The 16,225-nt window shown below is 45.6% G+C and overlaps 1 protein-coding gene across 2 annotated transcripts; it reads left to right on the top strand.

The window, feature by feature from the left end:
- Positions 1-1,144: 1,144 nt before the first annotated feature.
- On the top strand, positions 1,145-10,617 carry GNAT2 (G protein subunit alpha transducin 2). 2 transcript variants are annotated; one of them, XM_040998453.1, is made up of 8 exons: positions 1,145-1,309; positions 3,151-3,193; positions 3,399-3,540; positions 4,445-4,602; positions 6,410-6,538; positions 6,771-6,900; positions 9,616-9,769; positions 10,157-10,617. In XM_040998453.1, exons 1-8 carry the CDS (start codon positions 1,192-1,194, stop codon positions 10,345-10,347), a joined length of 1,065 nt encoding a protein of 354 aa, XP_040854387.1. In that variant the 5' UTR covers positions 1,145-1,191; the 3' UTR covers positions 10,348-10,617. The 2 variants fall into 2 exon arrangements, with proteins under 2 accessions (XP_040854387.1, XP_040854386.1); XM_040998452.1 differs by having other exon boundaries at positions 1,192-1,309; positions 4,430-4,602; positions 10,157-10,347.
- Positions 10,618-16,225: the final 5,608 nt, after the last annotated feature.

Genomic DNA, 16,225 nt, shown 5'->3' with positions numbered 1-16,225 from the left:
TAAAATGCAAACTCGGAATTGGATATTCTGGATAATCTGATGTTGTTGATCCTGGCACATATTTTGGATAATGAAATCCTCAAGTGTCTCCATCCAAGGAGGTCCAGCCACAAGGCTTATTTAAGTCAACAAAAATAACCAACCCAGACAAATACATTCAAAGGTGTCTCCAATGTCTGGCAAACTGCTAGCTGACATGCTTGTCTTCTCTCACAGGAGTGGACACCTGGGAGTGGGGGAGAAGTTGAGGAGTCTCAGGCCAATTTCCTAAGGATGCAAGTTAGTGTGCGAGACAACACAGCCTCTGCACTCAATGCCAGCCAAGTTCCCTTCCCAAGTGAGCAGGGCCTCAGGTGGCTTTGGTGGGTGCAGGGGAAGCAGCTCCCATTCATCCTGCCACCCCAAATCTTTACTGAAGATCCACTGACAAACTGCAAGTTCTGAGGGATCCCCAAGTTGGATCAACTAGGTCCCTGACATCCAGGGGAGGACCCAATAGTGTGAAATCTACATCAATCAGAGTAACACAGGGAGTGCTAAGTGCCAATAAGAAATGCGCCAACACAGAGAACAATGCTAATACCATCCTGGAATAGGGCACTATCCCAAACAAAAATAGCTTGTCAGAGCTGGCCTGCTATGATCAACAAGTACACACTGACATCTCAGAACCCTAGAAACCAAGATCTTTTCATTAGCAGAAGCTCCATAGGGGAACCCCTTCTACATGTGTGCCCCTGATCTCCAGTTCTAAAATGCAGAAACCAAGAGACTTTCAGGGAAAGAGACCCTCCAAGGGATGGAGGGAGGCATGATTTTATTCCAAAAAGTGCTGGGGTCTGCATATTCTCTCTTCGACCATGTTATACCAGCAGATCACCTTCCTGGTTACAGAAATGCTGGTGTCTCTGCCCTTTGTCATATTGACAAAGCTCTTAATTGGCTTGACCCACCACACTGCTAGCTATAAAGATTACAATCCCTGGACTAAGAAGTAGGTCTCCAGTTGGGGTAGGAAGTCTCCAACTGAGGGAAGGCAGATACAAGCAGCTGCTCTCTAAGCCCCACATGGGCCAGCTTTTTAGGGAGCTGAAGAACAATACTTGATTCCAATTTCCTTCATTTTCACCATTTTCCATTACAGGAAGCCTTCCAGGGGAAGATTAAGAGCCCAAGGAAGGGACAGGAGAAATGGGGAGTGGAGCCAGCGCTGAGGACAAAGAATTGGCCAAGAGGTCCAAGGAGCTGGAGAAGAAACTGCAGGAGGATGCTGACAAGGAGGCCAAGACCGTCAAACTGCTGTTGCTGGGTGAGCACAGTGGGAAGAGGAGCTGCCATGGGACAAGGCTCTGGGCCTTCCTGCTCTCTTGGAGGGATGAGGCAGGGGGAGGGACAGGTCTCAGGCTAAGAAAGTGGGAGCTGTAGGGTTGAGTTCCTATGGAACCTGCAAGGCATCCTCAAAGTGGGTCAGGAGAGAGCAGGGCCATATCTTACCAATGGATCCAGGGGTCCCACTATGCAATCCCACTGCACACTCCTAGGAATGGGCCTACTGGTTCTTGCCAAGTATATGGTTCCTTTTCCCTTGCTTTCAGTAGTAAAAACAAAATTTGAAGTAGGGAGCCCCAAGGGAAGAGGAAGGGCAGGTTTTATCTACAGCATTTTCCTCCTGACTCTATCTATCAATAGTTGCTTCCATAAAGCACCTAGCAGATGGGAGCTGCATCCGCTTGCTGAGCTCCTAAGCAGATCACGGGTCTATACTGAGGAAATAGCATCACTTCAATAGGCCAGTCCGGGAAATTGATCATGGCTGTGAAGAGAATTGGGATGACAAAGTTTGGGATACTTTGCTTAGAACAAAAGCAAAAAAGGTACTGAAGGTGGCCAGAGTAGGTGGGGACTACGCAGCAAAACTGGTGGTCTGGGCTGCGTTCCCAAGCCTGTGAGTAGCCTGGGCACTAGAGCTGCAGGCGAAGGTGCCTCCTCTTCCCCTGGCTGATCTGTGGCACAGCCTTGAGTATCCACTGGATGATCGATGGGTTGATTGATATCCCTGGAAGTTGGACCAGGACTTCAAGCAGCTTGAGGATACCTGGGAGAAACAGAGCTGGCAGGGTTATTGAGAGATTTTTTTTAAGCCTAAGCTGATTTCTTCCAGGATCCGGATAAGCAGCTGGAGGAATAAGCACAGGCTAAGAAGGAGGAGGGGGAAGCCAAGGGATCAAGGTAGCACAAGACAGAGGGAGGGGCTTGAAGGCAATGTATATTCTTGATGGGAGGAAGCAGAGTGTGAATGAGGCTCCTAGGATGTATTATTATTACTATTATCAAAGATTTATTTATTTTTATTGGAAAATCAGGTATACAGAGAGGAAGAGAGACAGAGAGGAAGATATTCTGTCCGCAACAGCCCGAGCTGTGCTGATCTGAAGCCAGGAGCCAGGAACTTCTGGGTTTCCCACATGGATGCAGGTTTATAAGGCCTTGGGCTGTCTTTGGCTGCTTTCCCAGGCCACAAGCAGGGAGCTGGATGGGAAACAGGGCTGCCAGGATTAGAACCAGGGCCCATATGAGATCCAGCGTGTTCAAGGCGAGGACTTTAGCTGCCACGTCACCACACCAGGCCCACTAGGACATCTTTGAGAAAGAGAACCAAGATAGTGCTTCAGTCATGTGGCATAGCCCTCTCCAGTCCTGCCCCAAGATCTGTGAGAAGCAGGCAGAGAGGGGAAACACATTACAGAATCCCCCCAAACCTACCAGAATTTCTCAACTGGGAGACTTCTGATCTCCATTGGGCAGTATGGAACTATCTGGAAACATTTTGGGTTGTCATAAGAAAAGAATTGGGTCTTTCTTGTGGGTAAAGGCCAGGAGCTCTGCTAAACATTCTACAATGTCCATGACAGCTCCTCACAAGATGGAATTGCCTAGCCCCAGATACAGACGGTACTTCATTTAAAAAACTGCTGGAAGTCCAAGGCTACCAGAATGGCAGGGCAGCAGTCGCTTCTGGGTTCTGCTCTAATGAGATTCCCAAGCATGCTTACTTGCTTGGCACCTCTGACTTCTCACAGACCCTCCACTACCATGTTGGTGGGAGGAGGAATGGGTACACTTTGCAAACATGAGCATTTTCTCCTCCAGGTGCTGGCGAGTCAGGAAAGAGCACCATCGTCAAACAGATGAAGTGAGTAGGAAAAACAGGACTCGGGAAGTGGGAAAAAGTCTGGGGAGATCCTCAAAGGGAAAGGGTGATGTACAGGACCCAGCTCCCGGAGCTGCTCCCCTCCCCCGCCCCGGAACAGCAGTACAGCAGTAGGAACAGAGATTCCAGACCCCTTAAGGTCCAACTGAAGGCTGGATCCCTGCCCTCCACCCCTACCCCCGGGCAGGATCATTCACCAGGACGGCTACTCACCAGAAGAATGCCTGGAATTCAAGGTTATCATCTATGGGAATGTGTTGCAGTCCATCCTGGCTATCATCCGGGCTATGTCCACACTGGGCATCGACTATGCTGAACCGAGCTGTGCGGTACGTGATTCATGTTACACAGCTAAGACTAATGAGAAACAGGTAAGAGACCAAGAGACTCCTAGCAAAGATAGGTGAGCAAAAGTTTTGTGTCCCTAAAATCCCATCTGATGACTTTAGATTATTTTACTTAGTCCTAGAGAAGAAAACAAGTTTTACCTTTTATTTTTTTAATATCCATTTAAAAATTTTTATTGGAACATCAGATTTACAGACATAGGAGAGACAACGATTTTCCTCCTGCTGGTTCATTCCCCAAGTGGCTATGACAGTTGGAGCTGAGCCAATCTGAAGCCAGGAGTCAGGAGCTTCTTCCAGATCTCCCATGCAGGTGCAGGTCCCTTTGGGATGTCCTCTACTGCTTTTCCAGGCCACAAGCAGGGAATAGGAAGTGGAACAGCCGGGACATGAATTGGCACCCATATCAGATCCCAGCACATGCAAGGCAAGGATTTAGCCACTCAGCTATCACGCTGGGCTCAAGCTTTACTTTTTAAATAAAGGTTTGCTGCCAGCTTCTTCTTTTTTTCTTTTTTTCTTCTTCTTCTTCTTCTTCTTTTTTTTTTTTTACCATTTAAATTGCTCCTTTGGCTCCTTGCCCCAGCCATGGAACTTCTGTAGACTAAATAAGTTCCTAGTTCCAGCACTGGCCTTTTTTCCCTACATCTGAATCCTTCACAAAACAAAGGTGAGAGTTTTCTTAGTCCTGCTATAGTGAGTCAGATATACTGGCCACCAACTCCAGCTGGAGCACACACAGAATCCTTCCATGCAATTTCTTAAGCTCTTCACCGGCAGTGGTCACCACTCAGGCTTTGGCAGCAAGCCAAAATGCTCCCATTCAGCAGTCTCCTGGAAGGCCATTTCTCCTGCACAGCTTCTCAGCCAGGTTTCTGCATTACAGGATCACGGGCGACAGCTCAACAATCTGGCCGACTCCATCGAGGAGGGGACCATGCCGCCTGAGCTGGTGGAGGTCATCAAGAAACTGTGGAAGGATGGCGGGGTGCAGGCCTGCTTTGACAGGGCTGCGGAATACCAGCTCAATGACTCGGCATCTTAGTAAGCCTCTGAGATAGCAAGAGGGTGGGAAAATGCCTGAGCGATCTGCTAAGGTTCACACAGCACAGGACTTCCACATGGGGAGCTGGAGATGCATGATGGGTTGAAGCTGGACTGTCAATCTGTTCCGTTAGGCTTACGTAGCTGTGATCTACAGAAGTTAATGCCACAGGGATCTCTACCACAGCTCCCAACAGTCTACCAACCAGAAGACAGGAAATCCAAGAGGCTACTCCCAGCAGCCCTTTGTCCCCATTAAGTTGTTCATTTTCCTGAGCCACAGGGCATCCCTGTAGTCTGGCCTTACACTCCACTGGGAGGTAAGCTTCCTGAAGGCCCCTTCAGGACAGACACCTCTGGCTCTAACCTGAGCCTCCTCAGGTGACTAAGCAGAAACAGTGTCTCCTTCACCCACAGCATCTGATGATAGGATGCTAGTGCAGAACAAGGGAAAATGGTCAAGGATTAGAGTACACTTTTTTTTTTTAAGATTAATTTATTTTTACGGGAAAGATAGATCTACAGAGAAGGAGAGAGAGAGAGTAAATCCTCCGTCCAATGATTAACTCCCCAAATGGCTGCATTGGCCAGAGCTGAGCCAATCCAGAGACAGGAGCAAGGATGTCTTCTAAGTCTCCCATGTGAGTACAGGGTCCCAAGGCTTTGAGCCATCTTCCATTGCTTTCCCAAGCCACAGGCAGGGGGCTGGATGGGAAATGGAGCCGGTGGGATATGAAATTCTGGCAGTTAAAGAAGGATTAGCCAGTCAAACCATTGCACTGGCCCACAGAGCACATTTCTATTGGTCCTGTTTCACAGAAGAATTGAGTCTGGGAGGAGTTCACTAAGTTGCTCAGGGCCATATGCATAAATTATGGAGGCTGCATTGTGTCCAGGTCTGTTGGATTTTTCTTTTCCCCACGATGCATCAGAGTGCTTAGGACTGCGAGCAACTCATTTGACTCTTCTCTAAGTTGTCTTCATTGTGAAATGGAGATGTGAGAGTAAATGAGAATGTAATGTGAAAATGCCCGGTATCCATCATCCCACTTCCCATCTCGCCTCCTATTACACTTTAAATATAAAACATTATTTTATGGTAACTTTCAAACAAACAAAAATAGAGAATAATATCATGAACCTCCCAGCTCCAACAGTTCATTTATGGCCACTCATTTTACCTGTACCCACTGGGTTATCTTAAAATGAATTTCAAGTTAGCATTTCATCCTAAACGTTTACTGTGTACCTTTGAAACAAAAGGACTCTTCTTTTTTTCGTTTTTAAATTTTATTTTGACAAGGACTCTTCTTTTTAAAAAAGAAAACTGCAATATCACCTTCACATCTTAGTGTTTACTATTGATTCCTGAATATTACCAAATATCTGGTTCAGTGTTTCCATTTTCCCAGTCATCTCAAATGTTTTTCACCTGATTTGATTCAGGACAGAGACAAAGTTCATGCCCTGCCTCGATGTCTCTATAAGGTCTCTTTTAGTCTCCTGCCACTTGAAGCAACTTCTGGCTCCCGTTTCCACCAGTAAATTTCATTCTACAGTCTAGAAAGTACAGTGAAGCAAAGCCCAAGAGAAAGTTAAGTGGGAGGGAACTTATCTCTCAGCAATCTCCCACCCCAACTTCCTTTAATAAAGATATATGAATACTTAAAGGAAAGAATCCTTGACTTCAGACGGATTCGAGGCACGTACCAATTACTAAATTAACTACATGACTTTAGGTGGGTAAGACTCTCTCAGCCTTAGCTATGGAAAATGTAGGCTCATGATTGTGATCCCTTTACTCTAGCTATCTGAACCAACTGGACCGGATTACAAACCCTGACTATCTCCCCAATGAGCAAGATGTGCTTCGTTCCAGAGTCAAAACCACAGGCATCATTGAGACCAAGTTCTCTGTCAAAGACCTGAATTTCAGGTGCGTAGACAGCTCTTTGGGGGCACCTCAGATAGCAAATGTGGGCTATCCTAAATAGGGCCTGGGCATGTTTCTAGGCCTGTACTGAATGCCAGCCTGAACTGAGGTCATGCGACTCTCCCACTTTCCTAATTCTCAATTTGCTGCTCAGAAGCCCCCCAAGTGGCCAAGGCAAAGACAGGTGGCTCCCACGTGGGATATACCTATGAGAATATCCTGCTTCCTTCCTCAGGATGTTTGATGTGGGCGGGCAGAGATCAGAGAGGAAGAAGTGGATCCACTGCTTCGAGGGTGTCACCTGTATCATTTTCTGTGCAGCCCTCAGTGCCTACGATATGGTGCTGGTAGAAGATGATGAAGTGGTGAGTAGCTTAGGCACCAAGCAGCTTGTGACAAAACAGGTTCTCCCTGTGACCCATTCTCTAAGACCTACCACTCCAATGCCCTCAGCATGGGTGATTTTGGCAAATACTGACGGTCCAGCAGTCCTTTGGCTGACTAATCGATGTCTCATGCAGATAATCCTAGAAAAACCTCTCTGGCTGGCTCAAGGTTAGTCCTTTAGAGTTCCAGACTTAATGACAGTCGGCTTGGTCTCAGATTAAACATCCAAATACTACTCGGACATCACAAAATTTTCTTTTTAAAGATTTATTTATTTATTGGAAAGTCAGATATACAGAGAGGAGGAGAGACAGGAAGATCTTTTGTCTGATGATTCACTCCCCAAGTGAGTGCAACGCTGATGCTATACAGATCCAAAGCCAGGAGCCAGGAACTTCTTCCGGGTCTCCCACACGGGTGCAGGGTCCCAAAGCTTTGGGTTGTCCTGGACTGCTTTCCCAGGCCACAAGCAGGGAGCTGGATGGGAAGTGGAGCTGCCGGGATTAGAACCGGTGCCCATATGGGATCCCGGGCATTCAAGGCGAGGACTTTAGCCACTAGGCCAAGCCGCCGGGCCCAAAAACTTTTTTTTTTTAACCACAAAACTTGTAAGAGGAATTGAGTGTTAGAAGTAAAGTATCCCCAGATAGGCACGGGATTAACTCTAGGTACTCCCTCAGGCTGCCTACGGAAGTCTGTACAGTGTGTATCTTCATGAGACCTAATAGAGGGGTCAAGCTACTAACCTCAGCTAGAAAACTAAACCATGTGCTATCAACAGACATATGGAGAAATTGGAAGGCTGGGATTATCACATGCCAATGGGAGGACTGACAGAGCAGGCCTTTAATCTGAGGAGCTTGACAAGACAGGAGCCCAGCCAGTTAAATTCTCTAAGTGAGAGATGAAGGATGCCAAAGGCATGGGAAACACTCGCTTCCCATAAACATCTGCTTCCCATATAGAGGCCCATGGCTTCCTAACGGGAGCTTTAGTTTTGGTTCTCTTCGTTTTCCCCTTAGTAGTTCAAGTTCACATTGGCACATTCTCAACAGCAAAATGTCTTATAGGGTTATGCACTTTCCAAAATTGCTTCCCCTCTAACACTCAATTCTCTAAGACCTTAAAGGGTCTAGTAGGAACATTGACAGTGAAGTTTTCTTTTTTTTTTTCATAAACATAATTGACAAAAACATGAGAAGAGGCTGTAAGTTAAGAATGTCCTTGTTTTATCAGAGAAGACTGAGTTTGTGTTGGCCGACAGTGCTGTGCATTCACTCAGGGATACAGAGGCTAAATGCAGGCCCAGCGGAAGCATTGGGCAACAGCTAGACCTTACAGATATGGGAGGGGCCTTCAAAGGCTCTTGGAAATACCTATAAACATGTATCTTTTAAACTACAACTACATTTTTTTTAAAAGATTTGTTTATTTATTGGAAAGTCAGATATACAGAGAGACAGAGAGGAAGATCTTCCGTTCGATGATTCATTCCCCAAGTGAGCGCAATGACCGATGCTATGCCGATCCGAAGCCAGGAGCCAGGAACTTCTTCCAGGTCTCCAACGCGGGTCTCCCACAAGGGTACAGGGTACCAAAGCTTTGGGCCGTCCTCGACTGCTTTCCCAGGCCACAAGCAGGGAGTTGGATGGGAAGTGGAGCTGCCAGGATTAGAACTGGCGCCCATATGCTATCCCGGCGCATTCAAGGCGAGGACTTTAGCCTTTAGGCCACACTGCCAGGCCCGGCAAATACATTTTTTTTTTTAAAGATTTATTTTTATTATTTTTACATTGGAAAGGCGGATATACAGAGAGGAGAGACAGAGAGGAAGATCTTCCGTCCGATGGTTCACTCCCCAAGTGAGCGCAACGGGCCGATGCTATGCCGATCCGAAGCCAGGAGCCTCTTCCGGGTCTCCCACGCGGGTGCAGGTTCCCAAAGCTTTGGGCCGTCCTCGACTGCTTTCCCGGGCCACAGGCAGGGAGCTGGAAGGAAAGCGGGGCTGCCGGGATTAGAACCGGCGCCCATATGGGATCCCGGGCGTGCAAGGCGAGGACCTTTAACCACTTGCGCCACCGCGCCGGGCCCCGGCAAATACATTAAAAAAAAAAAAAAAACCTTGAATTCCCTTTTCCTACAAACTTTTTGAAGCACCTCTACTCATAAAGTAGCAATCAGAGAACAGAGCTGACATTGCTTGTGGCAGGGGACTTGGAAATTCTCTAGTCTTCGGCATGTGGCACAGGGCCAACATTTCCATCAGGTTCCTTCCCAAGCCGAGGCCTGGAATACTAGGACAGAAGCCTAGCAAAATCATCCTGGAGATGCAAATGGGCATAAGCCAGGTTGGATCTGGTTTCAGCCCTGTGTCAGCAGCACTTCATGATAGCAAAGCCCTGGCTGTCAGAGACCTGCATAACATGTACTGTGCACCTGTATACCAGCCACCACCATGTGTACTATGCATGCATGACCCGACTCAACTCTCTTAACAGCCCTGTAAATTAGGGAAACAGGACTCATCAAAGGTCAATAGTTTTCCCCAAGTCACAGAGCTATAAAAAAGAGTTTGTTCACTTTCCTTTTGCATGTGGACCACTGGTCTGTCTCTGCAATGGAGAACAAAAACAGGAAGCAGGTAGATGTGCCATAAATCCATTCTGATTTTTCTATGATGTTCTTCTCACTAGAATCGTATGCATGAGTCTTTGCACCTGTTCAACAGCATATGTAACCACAAGTTCTTTGCTGCTACTTCCATTGTCCTCTTTCTCAACAAAAAGGACCTGTTTGAGGAAAAAATCAAGAAGGTTCATCTCAGTATTTGTTTTCCAGAGTATGATGGTAAGTGTCAAGGGCCACAGATATCAGTAATATTTGTATTGTTCTAGCTTTTGGTGGTGACTGGCGATTTCCTCCTTTCCTATGCCACAGAAACAAAGGAATTCATCTTAGGGGAGAAACTTGGGCACTTGATTACAGAACTTCAATTCCAAGATTTCTGGAATAGAGCAGACATTAGATGTGAGACACCTTCCAGAAACCACAAGCAAGACACAGACATACTTGACCCAACTTCCTTGCTGGATGAAACTTCCCTCTAAACCCAGGGCTCCCACTACAGTTGTCTAACATTACATTGGAAAGATTCTGTCAGTTATGTAAAAATGAGCACCTGAGAAGGGTTACTTGATCCTACTTCTTTGCTGATTTTTTTTCCTGGAAAACTAGGAAACAACTCCTATGAGGATGCGGGGAATTACATCAAGAGCCAGTTCCTTGATCTCAATATGAGAAAAGATGTCAAAGAAATCTACAGTCACATGACCTGTGCTACAGATACTCAGAACGTCAAATTCGTGTTCGATGCAGTCACAGATATTATCATCAAAGAAAACCTCAAGGACTGTGGCCTCTTCTAATCCACACCATGCCTCAGGTACAGTTCTGCCAATGGGTTTGGAATGTGGGTCAACTCAAGCTGAAAATTGTAGGCCAGTGATCTTGACACAAAGAATGTTGAATGCATTCTCTCTTGGCAGTGGAGGCTGTGTGACTGTAGCTGTGTCTCGCGGGTCTTTCTCTACATTAGCTAGCTAGTTCAGTCCAAAGAGGGCACACAAAGGCCAGGTGGTCCTTAGACCCAGGTTTCAGTGCTGGCTCTGAAGCTTAACGTGAGAATGTGAGTGCTTCATTTCTGAGCCTCTGGGTCCTCATCTGTAAAACGAAGCCCCACCTACCTACCTCAGAGTTAGGGTAAGAAACACTGACCTAACTGAAGACCAGGTGTATAAAAACTGCTATGATTAGGATCACAGAAATGAATCCCACATAAAAACAAGAAAATGATAAAAATTTTTACATCTGGTTTTTACAATGATTTCAAGCAAACCAGCAAAACCTTCTATAGTCTGCCAAAGTGGGGGAAAAAAAGTCTAGTTAGAACAAAACCTCAGTGAATTTACCATCCCCTTTCCACTCTCAGACCTCTACGTGCCTTAGTCCAGAGATCTGGATCACTACATAGGAAACGTGAGTTTGCTGTTTCTGAGGCACCCATTCAAGAATGATCATCTTTATTAAGCACAAATTATCTCTGTGCCCCCAGGCTCCCTTTATCTCCAAAAATAATTGCTCAGCAATCCAAGACAATTTTTAACTAAGCTTGGAGGACATGAATATACTCCTCTGAAAGACATGGGTGATTTATTGCTGCCACTTTCATAGAATTGAAAGTAAGTGAGCAATTCTAGAATTTTCATTCCAGCTACTGCATGATCAGAACAGAAAAAGGCAGCTGAGCTTACTTTAGGCATTGAACATCTTTGCAGTTGGTCCACATGACGTGGGTGGGAAGCACTATCTGCCTAAACAGACCAGCAGGGGAGTGATTCCTTTTTGAACTCCTCCGAGAGGAAGTGGAGCTTGCATTTTTCTTGACAGAAGGTAGTGAAGTCAAGTATAGATTTGGCATTTACAACTACCAGTGAGGGAAGTGCTTGGCATCCAAGATCTATACATAATACACAGTGTCCATTAAAACAAAAATCTGCTCCTTGCCAGGAACACCCATTCACTCCCAGGCTACACCAAGCAACGTGAATTGTGAAGAACCATACACGTCCAGAATTCAAACAAGGATCATTTGCAGCTGTTCAGCCGGACTCATTTAGTACTCTTCCTGATTCCCTAAAAAGAAAACAGCTGAGGAGGAAAATGACCAGAGATGCTATTCTGGCTATTGTCAATTTAAAAACTTAAGCCCCACCCCACTACCACCCTTAAAAAGCACTATAACCAAAAAAAACTTGGGTAACCAAGAGTTATCTGGCCACTCCTCTACACGTTCCAAGTTATCACATGTACCAAACACCAACAGTTCTGACTCTGTATCACATCAATCTCTGGCAATATGATGATGAAACCTAGGGGCCCCTTTTTCAAGTACAGTTTTTAAATGTTTATTTACTTCCATGTGTAATATGAAAGAACACACACTGAGAGGGAGACAACATATCTTCCATACATTGGAACAGCAACTGCTCACAAAAGTATTTTTAAATGCACAGTAAAATGCAGAGAATTAACAAAGAAAACCAGAGAACTATACCCAGCTCCATCTGTGGGCTCTCTGGGGCTCTGACGCCCAGGTAAGTATGTCCTTACCACCATAATCTTAACTACTGGGGCTCCTGACATAACTTATAGCACTTACTCCATTTCCATACAGGATGGCCCCATGCTCCCTCAAAGTGAAGGACTGCTTCTTTTATGAACTTTTCCTTGGTCTCTGAATGCAGACAAAAGCTGACTTTGGGCCAAACTATGAAAGTCTAACCCAGAATCCTTGGTGAGGGATGTTCAGACAGCCTGCCCTTTGCTGCAGGCAGAGGCCAGTGGGACAGGTCTTTCAGCAGCACAACTAAAAATCCCTAGCAAAACAAAACAGTTGTATTTTAGCTTTCTGGCAGATGTCCCAATTCCTACCTGTTGTATAAACAAACCCATACAAGCCACCTTGTATGAACACTTGGGGAAACAGTGCTTCAAGCAACATCCATGTTACACAGCTGTTTTTCACTGAGATCAGATTTACACCAAGAAGGGTTTCCAGCTAAACTCTCCTGGTGTGCAATACTCCTTTTGAGCTCTAGCTGTTCTTCCTCCTGTATTTAGAACAAAGTTAACACACTTTTCTGAAATTCAGTGCTCAACTGGGCTTGTCTCTGCATAAAGGTCAGGGTGCCTCACCCTGGTGTTGGATAGTTTCCCCAAGAGGCATTAACCCTTACCCAGTTCAACCGCTTGTCAGGCTCATGAAACTTCCCAAAGCTTACTCTACTACAGCTAGTGCATTTGTACCAATGACTTATATTTTGTAGACATTTTGATGATATACATGAAAAATTCCTTGAACAAAATGGCTATAAAAAGGCTTAAAGCAAAATCAAATCATACATCCTGTTGCCTTTATCTCTCACTTTTTGCCTCACTTTAAATGTACTACATGGTACTGCTGGGTTTCATGCATTGTCACACCTTTACAAGCCATCAAAAATGCTATTTTGTTAGCAAGGTCAGAAACACATTTTAAAATTTTTAAACATTTTTTTTAAAGATTTATTTATTTTTATTACAAAGTCAGATATACAGAGAAGAGGAGAGACAGAAAGGAAAATCTTTTGTCTGATGATTCACTCCCCAAGTGAGCGCAATGGCCGGTACTGTGCCGATCCAAAAACCAGGATCCAGGAACTTCTTCCAGGTCTCCCACATGGGTGCAGGGTCCCAAGGCTTTGGGCCGTCCTCAACTGCTGTCCCAGGCCATAAGCAGGGAGCTGGATGGGAAGTGGAGTTGCCGAGATTAGAACCGGCACCCATATGGGATCCCGGTGCGTTCAAGGCAAGGACTTCAGCTGCTAGGCCACACTACCGTGCCCGAAACACATTTTTTAAAGACCTATTTATTACAAAGGCAGATTTACAGAGAAGGAGACTTAGAGAGCAAGGGTGCACATCTATCCACTAGTTCACTCCCCAAATGGCCACAATGGCCAGAGCTGGGCCAATGCAAAGCCAGGAGCCAGGGGCTTTTTCTTTTGTTTTTAAAGTTCACTTATTTATTTATTTTATTGGAAAGGAAGATATACAGAGAAGAAGAGACAGAAAGATCTTCAATCCGCTGGTTCACTCCCCAAGTGGTGCAAAGGCCAGAGCTGAGCTGAACCGATCTGAAGTCAGGAGCCAGGAGGCTCTTGCAGGCCTCCCATGTGGCAGAAGGTTCCCAAAGCTTTGGGCCATCCTCTACTGCTTTCCTAGCCACAAGTAAGGAGCTGTATAGGAAGTGGGACAGCTGGGACACAAACTGGCACTCATATAGGATTCCAGTGCTTGAGAGTGGAGGATTGACCTGTGCTGAGCCATGGTGCCAATTCTGGAAACACATATTCAACCCTATTTTCTTGCACTGCAATCATACTTCTTGGAATATTGAATTCAGAAGGAACCTAGAATTATTCCAGGTGCATCAACAGCAATTTCTACATGGAAAACAGACCCAGAGAAGTAGAGTGTCTCCATCAAAATCATACAGCTAGAAGGAAGAACTATTACATCTTTAAAACAGGCCTTTCTAGGTTGGCGTTGTGGGATAGCAGGTAAAGCAGGTGCTACATGTAGATACCGGTTTGTCTCAGTTGCTCTACCTCTGACCCAGCTCCCTGCTGAAGTGCCTAGCAAGTAGTGGAAGACAGTTTAAACCCCTGGGCCCCTGTACCATGTGAAAGATCCAAGCCTTACACCAGCCCACTCCAGCCCTTAAGGCCCTTTCTGGAGGTGAACCTGCACGGTGGAAGATCTGTCTCTCCCACTGTCTTTCTGTAACTGATGTTCAAACAAATCTTATATATGTATATTTTAAAAAGCCTTACAAATTCAGAACCAGCAGTCTTTCTATGGTACAAACAGCATGCTACCAACAGCATACCATATATGATAGTCCTTTTCTCATTTTAAACTCGTCCCATTCCCAACCAAATTCTTGGTCATTTTTTAGTTATGCCACCTGCAACTTGCAGCTATTCAGCTAAATTATCTGCAAGCTAAATAAAAAGTTCTCAAAACTGAATGTGAAAGTAGCATAGAAATAACCAAAATATATAAACAGCTATAAGTTTGCTTGTTTGTTGAAACTATCATTTCCTTTCATACCCTGAGAGCACAGAAATCGCAATGTACTCCCCACTAGCAGAGTGTGAATAAAGAAACTAATGACAATGAACCAAATGTCAATCATTACAGTTTACACATTGAACTTGAGTTTCTTTTTAAACAAAATACAGCATGATTGACACAAAAATACTATATGATTCCACCTACATGATGTTCCCAGAACAGTCAAATTCCTAGAGACATAAAGTAGAATGATGGTTACCAGGTTCTGGGCGATTATTTATTTTATTTTTTATTATTTATTTATTTATTATTGCAGACAGAAAAGTTTACTTGCGAAGGGACCAGGTGAGCAGGGAAGGGACAGGGAAGGGGAAAGCACCCCCAGAAAGGAAGCCGGGAGGTGGGGTGCCTCTCGAAAGGGGAGGGAGAGAGACACCAAAGGTTTGAGGAAGGGTCTTGAGACTTTAAGCATTCCCTGACCCTACCTTGTTGGGCGGGAAACCTAAGGTAAGATGTTCCCCGTTGGTGGTCTCTTAGTTAGAAAATGGGTGGGCAGTGCTGGTGCCACCCACTTGAAGGTGTGGCCAAGACCTCAGTAGGCCTGGATGGTCTCAGATCCCCCTCTTGAAACCCCACATCCTACTTCTGTAGGGGTAAAGGGCAACAATGTCTTCTGGCTGCTTCCTGCTGAAATTGGACATCATTTGGGCAAGGGGCCCCTAGAAGTGTGGGATCCAGACAGATGTTCTGGGTCATCCAAGTTGCCATGGCAGAAGTTGGTCTGGTTGTCATACAAGTTTGCACATCTGGAGTCTGAAGACCCCTAATCAGGAAACAAATATAAGAAAATTGAGAAGCCAGTTGCGTGCTCTATGTGGAGCAGGAGCCAGCACAGATCCAAAGAGGGGCCAAAGGCTAATTCTCTCCATTCAAAAGCTCAAAGCAGGCAGGCAGGCTGTGATGTAGTAAGTTCTGATGCCCAAAGGAATCCCAGTATCTAAGGTGGCAGAGACAGAAATATCTTTGGTCAGCCTTCCATTTCCTGTTAGTTCTGGGACTCCTGCCAGTTCAAGTATATCCTGGTTTTGCACTTATTCGTCAGAATAGCATGTGCTGGGAGTACTGAAATGATATCTGTGGCTAACCTGTGGCATCCAGGTGTGCACTGAAGACCACAGAGGAAGGAGGTGAGGGTGAGATCAGCACACTTGGCTCACGCTCGATCGACCTTCCACGCCTTTGGGATGTCTCCATTAGAACAGCTTGTGCCCAGGATCAAAAAACTCACTCCTGTTCCCTGTGCTGTGCTAGATCAGGCATCTGACAACCTCAAGTTGACAAACCTGCTCAACAATGGCCCTGATTCTATAAGCCTGCAAGATAATGTTCTTAGTTCGGGCCCCATCCTGTTAGCTGTAATGATGGTATCGGGTGACAAGATGTGGGGGTGACATAGAAAGCACTTATCTGTTACGTGCCTTTTAAAAATGCAGTTTTAAATCCTCCAGTGATTCCAGGTTGGTTCTGCAGAATCTGGTTGACAGGAGGTGGTGACCTTAGACCATAGAGTCAATATTTACCCCAGGTGGGAAAATAGACTTGCACATCAGGGGCAAAGACTAAGCC

The sequence above is a fragment of the Ochotona curzoniae genome, unplaced genomic scaffold (genome assembly GCF_017591425.1).
Source record: "Ochotona curzoniae isolate NIBS_2020 unplaced genomic scaffold, NIBS_Ocur_1.0 scaffold_1037, whole genome shotgun sequence".
Taxonomy (NCBI): Eukaryota; Metazoa; Chordata; class Mammalia; order Lagomorpha; family Ochotonidae; genus Ochotona; species Ochotona curzoniae.
Note: the sequence above shows the minus strand (reverse complement) of the source record. Positions and strands in the feature narration are given on the sequence as shown.

Coding starts and splice junctions, on each gene's coding strand:
- GNAT2 (XM_040998452.1), top strand. CDS start 1,192: ATGGGGAGTGGAGCCAGCGCTGAGGACAAAGAATTGGCCAAGAGGTCC. Junction 3,194..3,398: donor ACCATCGTCAAACAGATGAA/GTGAGTAGGAAA, acceptor ACCCCCGGGCAG/GATCATTCACCAGGACGGCT. Junction 3,541..4,429: donor ATGCTGAACCGAGCTGTGCG/GTACGTGATTCA, acceptor CTTCTCAGCCAG/GTTTCTGCATTACAGGATCA.